The sequence below is a fragment of the Papaver somniferum genome, chromosome 1 (assembly GCF_003573695.1).
Source record: "Papaver somniferum cultivar HN1 chromosome 1, ASM357369v1, whole genome shotgun sequence".
NCBI lineage: Eukaryota > Viridiplantae > Streptophyta > Magnoliopsida > Ranunculales > Papaveraceae > Papaver > Papaver somniferum.
Genome location: NC_039358.1, coordinates 85,696,542 through 85,708,663, shown reverse-complemented (window position 1 = coordinate 85,708,663; position 12,122 = coordinate 85,696,542). Strand labels below are relative to the sequence as shown.

Sequence of the window (12,122 nt, the reverse complement as noted above, 5' to 3'; positions counted from 1 at the left end):
ATTCAAACTGTTTTTTTCTCAAAACAGTTAAGTCCGACGAAAACATACCACTTTATGTATAAACTCTAATTATAGATGTGATTATTTTGTCAAACCAACTAAGGGAGTGTGAGACTTTGACCCCTTGCATTAGTTTGACCAGTTTGACCCACACTTGTTCTCCGCATACATCTGACTTTCACTGACAACCACATAATACTCAAATTTGGTAAAATGGAATGGACTTCTCTAGCTAATCTTTAGACTCTAAATGCGAAACCAACCCCACCCTTGATGATTGTGGTTGACTGAGTTCATTACAAAATCAGAAAGTAAAACAATAAGATCATCAGAAAAACAAAAAAACATGGGTTGTTCTAATCTACTTATCTTCTTAATCTCCTTGTTTTCTCTCTCAAACTTAATGATCATACAACACATAACTGCGCAACCAGAGTATACTTACCATTCCTGTTTAGGAAGTAATTATACTGCTAACAGTACATTTCAAAAAAACCTCAACATTCATCTACCGTCTATCTCATCAGCCAACCCTTCAAGAAATGGATACTACAACGCCACGGCCGGAAGGAATCCGGATACGGTTTACGGTTCTTTACAGTGTAGAGGTGACATTGCAGCATCACAAGATTGTCAAAGTTGTGCTGAAACAGCAGCTAAAGAGATCATTACAGAAAAGAGATGTCCCAAATCTAAACAAGCAATTATTTATTATGTAGAATGTATGTTAAGGTATTCAGATCAATATTACTTCAATTTAATGCTAGATAGTCCAATATTTTATCTATGGAGTCCTAACAAAGTTACCAATCCGGATAAGTTTAATCCAACTTTAGGTGATTTAATGAATAGTTTAGTAAGTAAAGCTATTTTAAATGGTTCTTCAAATTTTGGTAGTGGGAATATGAATGTTACTAGTTTCGTGAAAGTATATGGGTTAGTACAATGTACTGTTGATATATCTTCGAGAGATTGCAATCGATGTCTCGTTGCAGCTATCACTGAATTACCCAAATGCTGTGATGGGAGAGAAGGTGCAAGGGTTATTAGACCTAGCTGTAATTTAAGATACTAAATAAATCCTTTTGCTGAATCTACGGTTCCTCCGTCGCCACCTTCACGGTCTCCTTCTCCCTCTCCGATATTACTGCCGCCATCATCAACGAATACGAGTACAACTACACCAAATTGTAAGTACTACTCCTTTATTATGATGATTTCACCCAACAAAACTGTATTCGATCGGTTTCATTTTAGTGAATAATAATCGATCTGGAAGAGTTCAATTTGAAGTACTCCAACTACTACTCTCTATAAGTCCCTGTGTCCTTGTATACACAACCAAATCAGCATGTGTTATAAGAATTTTGAGCTCCCATAACAAAATCAAGAATTTAGGTTAGGATTGTTGCTTACTGATTTAGTTCTCTTACTGATTTTTGCAACTTAGGATTGTTGTTTGTGTTTTTTATCTATTTTATTTTAATCTTACTGTTCATATTTCTACAGCAAAGAGAAATTCATCCATACTAGCTGTTGGTATTGTCATTCCTTCTGTTATTGCAGTACTTTGCACCGTAGCATTTTGGTTTTTCTGTTTTCGAAGAAAGAGAACAAAGACACAGAAGTTTGACTGTAAGTAGCTACTACCTCAAACATGTCTCCTAGGGTCATATGCTGCTTAATATGGTTTTCCAAGTAATAAAGTCTTAGTTATTTGATTCTTGTGTCTTGTTGTTTTTCTCTCATGAAGATGTCGATGATGAAATGCCAAGTACAGAATTCCAATTCAACTTCAGCACACTAGATGTCATGAGGGTGGTTAAACATTTTGAAAGAAATGGATTTCTGGACTGGAGGCTCAAAGCGACATTTATTTCTCTCATTCCAAAAAAGGAGATTGTGGAGGAGGTAAAGGACCTGCGCCCTATCAGTCTTACTGGCTGCATCTATAAAGCTATATCTAAAGTCTTGGCTGAAAGACTAAAGCCTCTCCTTCCTAAGTTAACTTCTCCAAATCAGACTGCATTTGTAAAAGGAAAGCAAATTTTGGATAGTATTTTGGTGGCCAATGAGTGTCTAGATTCTAGATTGAAATCTATGAACCCTGGAGTTATCTGCAAGATCGATTTAGAGAAGGCCTTCGACAATGTCAGGTGGAGCTGTATCGACGAGGTGCTTATTGTTATGGGGTTTGGGAGCTTGTGGAGAACTTGGATTCAAGGTTGTGTGAGTAGAGTCCCCTTCTCGATTCTTGTCAATGGCACAGTTTGTGGTAAGTTTGTTAGTGAGAAGGGGATTCGGCAGGGAGATCCCGTTTCGCCTTTCCTCTTTTTATTGGTTTCTGAAATTCTTTCATTTATGTTTGAGAAAAGCTACCTTGAAAAGTTGGTTGGGGGGGGGGGGGGGGGAGGGGGGGGGGGGGGGGGGGGGGGGGGTTTCCAGTTACTTCTAATGGCATCAAAGTTAGTCATTTGCAATTTGCAGATGACACTTTGGTGTTCTTAGATGCAGATATAACCCAAATTAGATATCTTAAATATTTGTTATTGACATACGAAATGGCTACGGGTCTTCGCACGAACTTCGCGAAGACTAATATCTTTCCAGTGGGAGAGGTTCCCAATATGGAGGAGCTAACTGATATCATGGGATGTACGAGTGGTTCCTTTCCTTCCTCTTATTTAGGTCTTCCCCTAGGGGCTATGTGTAGGGTCAGGGGCATATGGGATAAGGTTATCGAAGCTTGCAAAGCAAGATTTCCCACTTGGAAACGTGGTCTCTTGTCTAAGGGAGGTAAACTTACTCTAATCAAAAGTGTTCTTCTTAGTTTACCAGTCTATCAATTCTCATTATTTCTTGCTCCTCAAAGTGTTATTATGTAAATTGAGAAAACTATTTGTAACTTTCTTTGGGACGATGCTTCTGGGAGGAAGAAACATCACTGGGTGGGCTATAAATCTATTTCTAAACCTATCTCCAGGGGTGGGTTAGGCATTAGAAGATTAAAACCGTTTAATAAGGCTTTGCTTATGAAGTGGTGGTGGCGATTGGGTAAAGAGAAGAATGCTCTTTGGGCCAAAATCGTTAGAGAGAAATATGGGGATAATCGCACTGTTTGGAGAACTAAGGATTGCAAGGATCCATATGGGGTGAGCATTTGGAGGCATATCAATTCAGTTGCTGACACCTTCTTTGGCTCTATCCAATTTAAGATTGGTAGAGGAGACACTGTTAGGCTTTGGGAGGATAAATGGTGCAGTGAAGGGATTTTGGCTTCTTTATGTCCGACATTGTATAACATTTCGACTACTAAGCATATCTCCATTATGGATGCTTTGAGTTCTGATGAAGCCGGCACTAATTGGAATCTTGGCCTGAATAGTCGAAGGAGATTATATGATTGTGAAATTCAGCAGCTGCTAACGATTTTGCCGATACTGGACACTATTCAGGTATCTCCGGATGAGGATGATGAAATGATTTGGGTAGGTAATAAGAATGGAGTCTACTCAGTTCAGTCAGCATATGCTAAGGAGGTTGGTTTGACGGCGGTTAGTGAGTCCTTTCCAAGAAAAAAGATCTGGTCAATAAATTGGCCATTAAAACACGCCTTTTTCCTTTGGCAGGCAGTCCTAGATAGACTGCCTACTCTAGTGAACTTACAAAAAAGGGGCTCCGCCATTATCTCCACTAATGGCTCGCCTATTTCTAACCGGTGCATCTTCTGCGGAACTCATCCTGAGAGCAACGACCATCTGTTTATCCACTGTGAGTTTGCTATCAGCATTTGGTACTATTTCAGGAATTGCGCAAGAAAACTAGATGAGGCTCCTTCTTCAGTCTTGGGTATCATTTCTAGTTAGAATTCTAGTGGTTTATCGGTTCTGGGTAAGGAGATATAAAAGAGGCTGCCTACTAGCATAATATGGAATATTTGGCTCGAAAGGAATAATAGGACATTTAACGGCAAAGCTCGGCAGTGGTCTTCTCTTATTTCTGATATAAAAATTCAAACTTTCTATTGGGCTTCTTCTAAATCTGATTTCGAAACCATTCATCCTGAAGATGTTGTTGTTAATTGGGAGAACATTTTCTTTGAACATTTTTTTTTCTGTTGGGGACTCTTGTCCGTGGCTTGAGTAGTTTTTCGTAGGTTTGTTTGTCTAGTTTGTTTGGGGCTTACTTTGTAAGTTGTTCATTGTTTGTGGGGGTGGGGGAGCTTGGTCTCTCTAATTTGCTGTGTACTTTTTTTCTAGTGGCAATATAATTCTTTTTACCGATCAAAAGAAAAAAAATAAGTGCTGCAACAGACAACTTCTCTGAAGCTAATAAACTTGGAGAAGGTGGATTTGGGTCTGTTTATGAGGTACAAAATAACAGAAAAAAAAATACTACATGTCAAATGAAACTTTCGATTGCAATATCTAATAGGTGATTGTTTTAAGGTTTTCATATTGCTAAGAACATTTATTTAATGTTCTCAGGGTACACTTTCTGACGGACAACAAATAGCCGTAAAGAGGCTGTCAAAAAATTCAGGTCAAGGTGAACAAGAGTTCAAGAATGAAGTTACCTTAGTAGCTAAACTTCAGCACAGAAATCTTGTCAGGCTTCTAGGCTTTTGTATGGATGGTGAAGAAAAACTACTCATCTATGAATTCATGCCGAATTCAAGCCTTGACCAAGTTCTTTTCGGTGTGCCTTCTACTCTCTATCTGTTTATAGTTACTTGAACATAGTTTTTTAGTAATATTTTGGTTGGATGAATGTGTAGATCCGAATAAGTGTACACTCCTGGATTGGGAAAGACGATACAAGATAATAGGAGGGATAGCTAAAGGGCTCCTCTATCTTCATGAGGAGTCTCGGACTCAGAATTATTCATCGAGATCTCAAAGCTAGCAATATATTATTAGATGTAGACATGAATCCTAAAGTTGCAGATTTTGGCATGGCCAGTACTGCATGTGTCTTTGTTTACACAAGGAAATCATCATATCAGTTATATGTGTTATAAGAATTTGGAGTTCCGGTGACAAAATCAAGATTTTGGGTTCTCTTAATAATTTTTTCTACTTATTAGGATTGTTGTGGTTTTATTCTGTTCCTAATCTTGCTGTTTGAATTTCTACAGCAAAGAGAAATTCATCCCTACTAGCTGTTGGTATAGTCATTCCTTCTGTTATCGCAGTACTTTCCACCATCGCCTATTGGTTTTTCTGTTTTAGAAGAAAGAGAACAAAGACACAGAAGTCTCACAGTAAGTAGCTACTACTTCAAACTAGGGACTAGGGTCATATGCTGCTTCATATGGTTTTTCCAAGTTAGAAAGTGTTAGTTATTTGATTAACAAGTCTTGTGGGTTTTTTTCTCATGAAGATGTTGGTGATGAGATGCCTACTACAGAATTGCAATTCAGCTTCAGTACAATAAGTGCTACAACAGACAACTTCTCTGAAGCTAATAAACTTGGACAAGGTGGATTTGGGTCTGTTTATAAGGTACAAAAAGAAAACAGATAAAAAACATGTAAAATATAAACTTTCGATTACAATATCTAATGGGTCATGGTTTCAAGGTTTTCATAATGCTCAGAACTTTTATTTAATCTTCTCAGGGTACACTTTCTGACGGACAAGAAATAGCTGTAAAGAGGCTATCAAAAAATTCAGTCCAAGGTGAACAAGAGTTCAAGAATGAAGTTACTTTAGTAGCTCAACTTCAGCACAGAAATCTTGTCAGGCTTCTAGGCTTCTGTATAGATGGTGAAGAAAAATTACTCATCTATGAATTTATGCCAAATGCAAGCCTTGACCAAGTCCTTTTCGGTTTGCTCTGTTTATAGTATTTGAACATAATAATTTGTTATGTGTAAGACTTTTTTTAGATAAAAATTGGGGCTCATAAGTTTCGTTATTTTTGTTGGATGAATGTGTAGATCCGAATAAGTGTACACTTCTGGATTGGGAAAGACGATACAAGATAATAGGAGGGATAGCTAGAGGCCTCCTCTATCTTCATGAGGAATCTCGACTTAAAATTATTCATCGAGATCTCAAAGCTAGCAATATATTATTAGATATAGACATGAATCCTAAAATTCCAGATTTCGGCATGGCTAGGCTTTTTGTGCTTGACCAAACGCAAGCTAATACAAGTAAAGTAGTTGGAACTTAGTAAGTGAAAATTTCAAATAATTGAACAGTTAACTGCTCTCAAATGCTTCAAAATAAGTTGAGTTTTTCTTATCTCTTTTCGTGTTCTGTTCTGCAGTGGATACATGGCTCCAGAGTATGCAATGCGTGGACAATTTTCGGTGAAAACTGACGTATGTAGTTTTATTGTTTTAGTTTTAGAGATTCTTAGTGGACAAAAGAACTCTTCTTATGAATCAAATGTTTCTCAGGATCTTCTAAGCCATGTAAGTTTCCATAATTTTTGTCTGTGTTTAATCTTCTGCATTTTTAATGACGCGATGAATAATCTATCAGATGAAAATTTTATACAGGCATGGAGACATTGGAAGAATGGATCTGCTATAGAATTGTTAGATTCAACTATCAAGGATACAAGTTCTAGAGATGAAGCGATGAGATGCATCCACATTGGGTTATTATGTGTTCAAGAAAATGTTGCAGATAGACCCACAATGCCAACAGTCCTCTTAATGCTCAATAGCTACTCTGTCAGTCTCTATTTACCTATCTCAAAAGACAAGTTACCTGATGAATCGGCAGCATCATCAATGACACTTCAATAAGTGAGCTTTATCTTAGATGAGGACGACCCCTGGGTACATAATTTTGTTCTTGTCATTTTTCCTTTTCTGAGTTTGTTGGCACTTGGCAGTATCTAAATTCTTTGGTTAGTATGTGAATTTTTTTTCTTTGGTTAGCAATAACTGAATTTTTGTACTTGTTTATTATAGCATTGGATATCAGATTCTCATAGTAAGACCTTTACAATGATATTCAATTTGCTGAAATTTAGTTTCCCTCTTAATGTTGGCACTTGGCAGTTTCTATTTTTTCTGGTTAGCAGTAACTGAATTATAGCATAGGAGATTAGATTCTCATAGTAAGACCTTTACAATGATGTTCAATCTACTGAAATTTAGTTTTCCTTTTAGTTTCTGCTAAACTTGTAAGCTAATTCTAGGTTTTAAACTACATTCTGGAAATTTGCAAGCTAATTCTAGGAGTAATATTGTATTCCCTCTGTTCTTTTTTAATAGGCCAGTTTTGTTTTTAGCGAAATTTAAGGAAATTAAGAGAACTAATCATTGAAAGTGGTCCTCATGACACTTGTCAATAAAAGAAGTGAAGTGAAATGGTCCCCATGACACTTGTTAGCAAAAGAAGTAAAGTGAAGTGGTCCACATGACACTTGTCATCAAAAGAAGTTAAGAGAAAAGTTGTCCCAAAAAATTAAAATAACATTTGACTTTCCCAATTAGGAAACTGGCCTATTTTTTGAAATTTTTATTTATAGAAACTGGCCTATTAAAAAAGAACGGAGGGAGTACCAAATTCTTGAGATACTATGTTTTTATTGTGAAGGGTGAACTCATGTGCAACTTTGCCAGACCCATTTCAAAGAAAGAAAAAAAATAATTAGAAGAATGGGATGTCTATAAATTGTGAAATATTTTGAGACTTGCAGCTTTGCCCATAAAACTTGACATTTCATTCTTCACTCTAAATTTTGATGCGACATAAACATTTCTTAAAGCGCACTACAAAATTGGTACATTTCAGAACTTATAATAGGCGGACAATTTGGCCCTTGTCTAAATTCACTTGAACCATTTGAAGAAGAGAGACAATTGCGGGCAATCTAAAAAACAAAATGTTTGTTGACCCGGTCAAGAGGAAATAAACCAATTTGAAAATCATGTCTGTTGTTTATTCCATCCATACTACATCACGGCCAAATCAATTTCATTTAGCAGCAATAATCGAAACCAGTCATTTGTTCTGATACATCTCAATAGCAAATTGGATCACACGTGGCGCACAAAGAAACCAATGTTGTATCAATAGTTGTCTAGCTCAGTGGTAGAGAATTCATTGTCAAAATTCAACCCATTTAATGAACTTACTACGTTGCACATCAAGAAAAATAAAAATCAAACTCCAAAAAATGACAGTTGTATCCACATGAGAATGTGGTTAAGAATTAGAAATGGAATTTCCAATTAACTAGGAAGAAAATTAATACAACTAACTTTGAGATTCCATTCATACTTTTTCTTCTCCAATAAACTGGAAAGGAAAAAGGAAAAACTCCGAAAAAAACTCTTTTGATCAATGAGGAAATTGTGTCCTAATTTTGATCAAGAAGATGGCCTTGATACAGTTCTTGAGGTTCCTATTCCTGAAGAAATGTTTACAAGAATGGGGAGTAATGCGGCTCTCCGATGGCAAAATATGCGTTTGTTGATGAAATCAAATAACAAAACTGCTTCTGCTGCTGGCCGGCATTCCGAATTACAACTCCTCCTCAATGTTGTAGGCTCACCTCTCATTCCTCTTCAGATTCAATGTGGTACTCAGGCCGTAAACCGTCCCATTCGTGACTGTTCCATCGTAAGAATCTAACCAAATAACTCCCATGTCCATTTTTTTTTCCTTCTCTTGTTGTAATGAAAAATGTTTAATCAATGAATGATGATTTTCTCTCTCCGTTTCAATGTTGAAATAGCAAGTCTCGACGGCCAAATATATAATACAGCAATACATAGCGGCAACGGGAGGACAACAGGCATTGAATGGGGTGAACAGTATGTATGCAATAGGGCAAGTTAAAATGTGCGCTTCGGAATTTCATATGGGAGATGAAAGCGTAAAGGCAAGGGGGAACGGCGAGATCGGTGGGTTTGTGTTATGGCAAAAGAATCCTGATCTTTGGTATTTAGAACTTGTTGTGTCTGGTTCGAAATTGAGTGCTGGTAGTAATGGTAAGGTAGCTTGGAGACAATTTGCAACCCAACAATCACACGCTTCCAGGGGTCCTCCAAGACCCCTGCGCCGGTTTCTACAGGTAAATAGCTTTGTAATGGCTTGTACCGTAATCATTTTCCAATTTTTGATCAAGTATGTTATAACGCCCACATTTTTTCCCCTTTTGACCTTGATGATTGAAAAATCATGACACACACGCCACAAATGCTCCATTTTCCGCCATATGACATTTCTTGTGATTTGTCAGGGATTGGACCCAAGATCTACAGCAAACTTATTTTCAGAAGCAGTGTGCATTGGAGAAAAAATCATAAACAATGAAGATTGTTTCATACTAAAGCTAGAAGCTAACCCGGTAACCTTAAAAGCGCGAAGCAGTGACAGTTTCGAAATCATCCATCACACTTTATGGGGCTACTTCAGCCAAAGAACAGGTTTACTGATTCAGTTTGAAGATTCGCATTTACTAAGAATGAACGCAGGAAAAGGAGATGATAGTGTATTTTGGGAGACCAGTATGGAATCATTAATCGAAGACTACAGATACATTGACGGCATAAACATTGCCCACGGTGGGAGAACGATTGTGACATTGTTTAGATACGGAGCTGGAGCCGCAAGTCATAAGAGAAAGATGGAAGAAACTTGGTTGATTGATGAAGTTGATTTTAATATTTGGGGACTATCTATGGATTGTTTTTTACCTCCGTCTGATCTTAAAGAAAATAGTGACAGTGCCATGGCATGATACATTGATACAGTAGTAGTATTGAAAAAACAAAGAGATAAAAAAAAAAAAACACTACTCTGTGTACATAGATGTGAATTTGAGAAATTATACCTTTTTGTTTCATGTTCTAAATCAAGTTAGAAACTAGAATTCAATTCAAAATCAAGAGTTTAGCTATCAGACACATATTTTGTTCATCGTTGTTAAAGAAAACCCTCATTTCTTTTTCTTTCTTTTTTTCGTAAATTGGCACATGCACATTCTTCTGTCTACGGTCATTATAATAAACTAGTACCATTAGGCTTCCATGCCCATTTTCAATTACTCTCTTCTCGACACTGAACACTCTAACGTTCATCTTCTTTTCACAAACTCGTTTCACTGTTGACCTTCGGTTGATCCTATTCCTACTGTGGTTTCAACACTGCCAACAAACCGGATGCCAGTTAACCTCTCACCTGACAGCCAAAGTTCATCCATCCCTTTTGTCTGGTCCACCGCTCACTTTACTTGCAATTCTTGTAAGAAACCTAGTAGGCTGCTTACCATTGAGGAGCCCAGATTAAAATTATAAAGAGCATAATTTTTAAAAATTATACTCCTCTAACCTCTGTTTTAGGAAAAGTGACACCTTCACCTATTCATTTTGTCTTAAAATGGGTCAAGATAAAAAAGTGAAGGTATCACTTTTCATGAGATAGATGGAGTACAATGTGTAGGTAATTGTCAAACTGAATAGTCATTGTACACGGTTCCGTAACCGGATCACAATGTATATTCTTCTATTGTATTTTCAAGACCTAAAGTGTTTACTATAAACCCAAGTTATCTTAACTTGAAATCTAAGCAACCCTCGGTCTTGGAAATCTATAAATAGAGATGCTCTTTCAATTGGGAAATTCAATCCCTGATAGTTTGTGTCCTAGTTGATTTTAGAGTGTCCTATATTGACCTAGGTTTTCTATGAGAAACATAATTAGGTCTACGACTAAAAAGACTTCTCTTTCGGGATTCGTGAAGCCATTGCGACTACCTTTATCTTGATAGTTCGTGAATCCTAATCTTGATTTTTTGTTATCGAGGTTTTCGTAATCTCTTTCGGGCTAGATAGATAGTAATCGCAAAGTTCGCTTCGTCTTAGACTTTGCGATTCCTCAAGATAGATATATGAAAATTGATCTTAAATGATTATTTGAAGATTATTCTTGAGAGGTGGTAAAAGATTTATGCTTCTCATCTAAGTGAGTGTAAATGTTCTGGATTGTGAGGTTTGCTACCTTTGTCTACTGCAAATAGATTTCCAAGCCTTCATCTTTGATTTAAAGGGAAATCAAATAGGCTTATCTGCTAGAGGCAGATTGGTATCAAACGTCTTCACTTCGGCTGAAGCAACTCTTAGGTTATAAAGGACGTCAGCTAAGGGAATCAATTGTGTACAGCCTTACGAGGTTCAAGAGACTTGAGGAGCGCGACTGTAACTGAATCGATTTATGCTTCTCATCTAAGTGAGTGTAAATGTTCTGGATTGTGAGGTTTGCTACCTTTGTCTACTGCAAATAGATTTCCAAGCCTTGATCTTTGATTTAAAGGGAAATCAAATAGGCTTATCTGTTAGAGGCAGATTGGTATCAAACGTCTTCACTTCGGCTGAAGCAACTCTTAGGTTGTAAAGGGCGTCAGCTAAGGGAATCAATTGTGTACAGCCTTACGAGGTTCAAGAGACTTGAGGAGCGCGACTGTAACTGAATCGATTGGAGGGTGGACTCGGTCTCAAATGCATTCTGGTCCAAAGTCTGATAATAGGCTAGTGTCTGTAGTGGCTTAATACAGTTTTGTGTTCAAATCTAGACGAGGTCCCGTGTATTTTTTTGTAGTTGCAGTTTCCTCGTTAACAAAACTTCTATGTCTTGTGTTTTTCCTTTTCCGCATTATGATGCTTATCTTTAAAATTGAATTTACACAAGTTGTACGAATTTAATCTTAGTAGATACGTCCATCTAATTGTGATCGATTACGAGACTCGTTTCTTGTAGAATTTGTATCTTGAAAGGTAGATAACAAGTTTATTACTTGGCAGAATTCCAATTGGATTATTTGGATACGACTAGATTGATCTTGGATATTGATTTTTGAGATCGTCCAAGTACTCTTCTTAACAATCAGGTTCACAAACTCCTTGTCTATATACATACTGATTATAAACTCTAGATACATAGTGTCAAGGATCATTCAGTTGGTCTACTTGCAATTGTATTAGGTTTTGTCCATACAGGTTGCCGAACGAGAAAGTTGGTGGTGTACTTAGAATCCTCTTCATTTTCAACCTCATATACCATCAAACTAATAAGCTTTTACCCTCTGAGAAGGATATCTAATCATTCTGCCCTTATCGTTTCAAACCAATATGCGAAGCAATTAACATGATC

The 12,122-nt window shown here is 37.1% G+C and overlaps 2 protein-coding genes and 1 pseudogene across 2 annotated transcripts; all 3 read left to right on the top strand.

The window, feature by feature from the left end:
* The first annotated feature begins 335 nt into the window (after positions 1-335).
* LOC113346932 lies at positions 336-3,866 on the top strand (annotated as a pseudogene).
* A 365-nt stretch (positions 3,867-4,231) lies between these two features.
* On the top strand, positions 4,232-6,763 carry LOC113346923 (cysteine-rich receptor-like protein kinase 10). Its single transcript, XM_026590479.1, has 8 exons — positions 4,232-4,369; positions 4,488-4,698; positions 5,138-5,263; positions 5,383-5,504; positions 5,621-5,831; positions 5,942-6,179; positions 6,277-6,424; positions 6,512-6,763. The coding sequence occupies exons 2-8, from the start codon at positions 4,629-4,631 to the stop codon at positions 6,761-6,763; spliced, it is 1,167 nt and encodes a 388-aa protein (XP_026446264.1). The 5' UTR covers positions 4,232-4,369; positions 4,488-4,628.
* Positions 6,764-8,145: 1,382 nt separating this feature from the next.
* LOC113330918 lies at positions 8,146-9,925 on the top strand. The gene is made up of 3 exons (XM_026577713.1): positions 8,146-8,591; positions 8,707-9,045; positions 9,214-9,925. The coding sequence occupies exons 1-3, from the start codon at positions 8,313-8,315 to the stop codon at positions 9,712-9,714; spliced, it is 1,119 nt and encodes a 372-aa protein (XP_026433498.1). The 5' UTR covers positions 8,146-8,312; the 3' UTR covers positions 9,715-9,925.
* Positions 9,926-12,122: the final 2,197 nt, after the last annotated feature.

What these genes read in the sequence shown, in the direction of transcription:
- LOC113346923 (XM_026590479.1), top strand. Translation starts at nt 4,629, where the DNA reads ATGGATGGTGAAGAAAAACTACTCATCTATGAATTCATGCCGAATTCA. An exon ending in AAAGACACAGAAGTCTCACA is followed by an intron (nt 5,264 to 5,382) that starts GTAAGTAGCTAC and finishes TTTCTCATGAAG; the next exon opens with ATGTTGGTGATGAGATGCCT. An exon ending in GATTTGGGTCTGTTTATAAG is followed by an intron (nt 5,505 to 5,620) that starts GTACAAAAAGAA and finishes TAATCTTCTCAG; the next exon opens with GGTACACTTTCTGACGGACA.
- LOC113330918 (XM_026577713.1), top strand. Translation starts at nt 8,313, where the DNA reads ATGAGGAAATTGTGTCCTAATTTTGATCAAGAAGATGGCCTTGATACA. An exon ending in CCATTCGTGACTGTTCCATC is followed by an intron (nt 8,592 to 8,706) that starts GTAAGAATCTAA and finishes ATGTTGAAATAG; the next exon opens with CAAGTCTCGACGGCCAAATA. An exon ending in CCCTGCGCCGGTTTCTACAG is followed by an intron (nt 9,046 to 9,213) that starts GTAAATAGCTTT and finishes GTGATTTGTCAG; the next exon opens with GGATTGGACCCAAGATCTAC.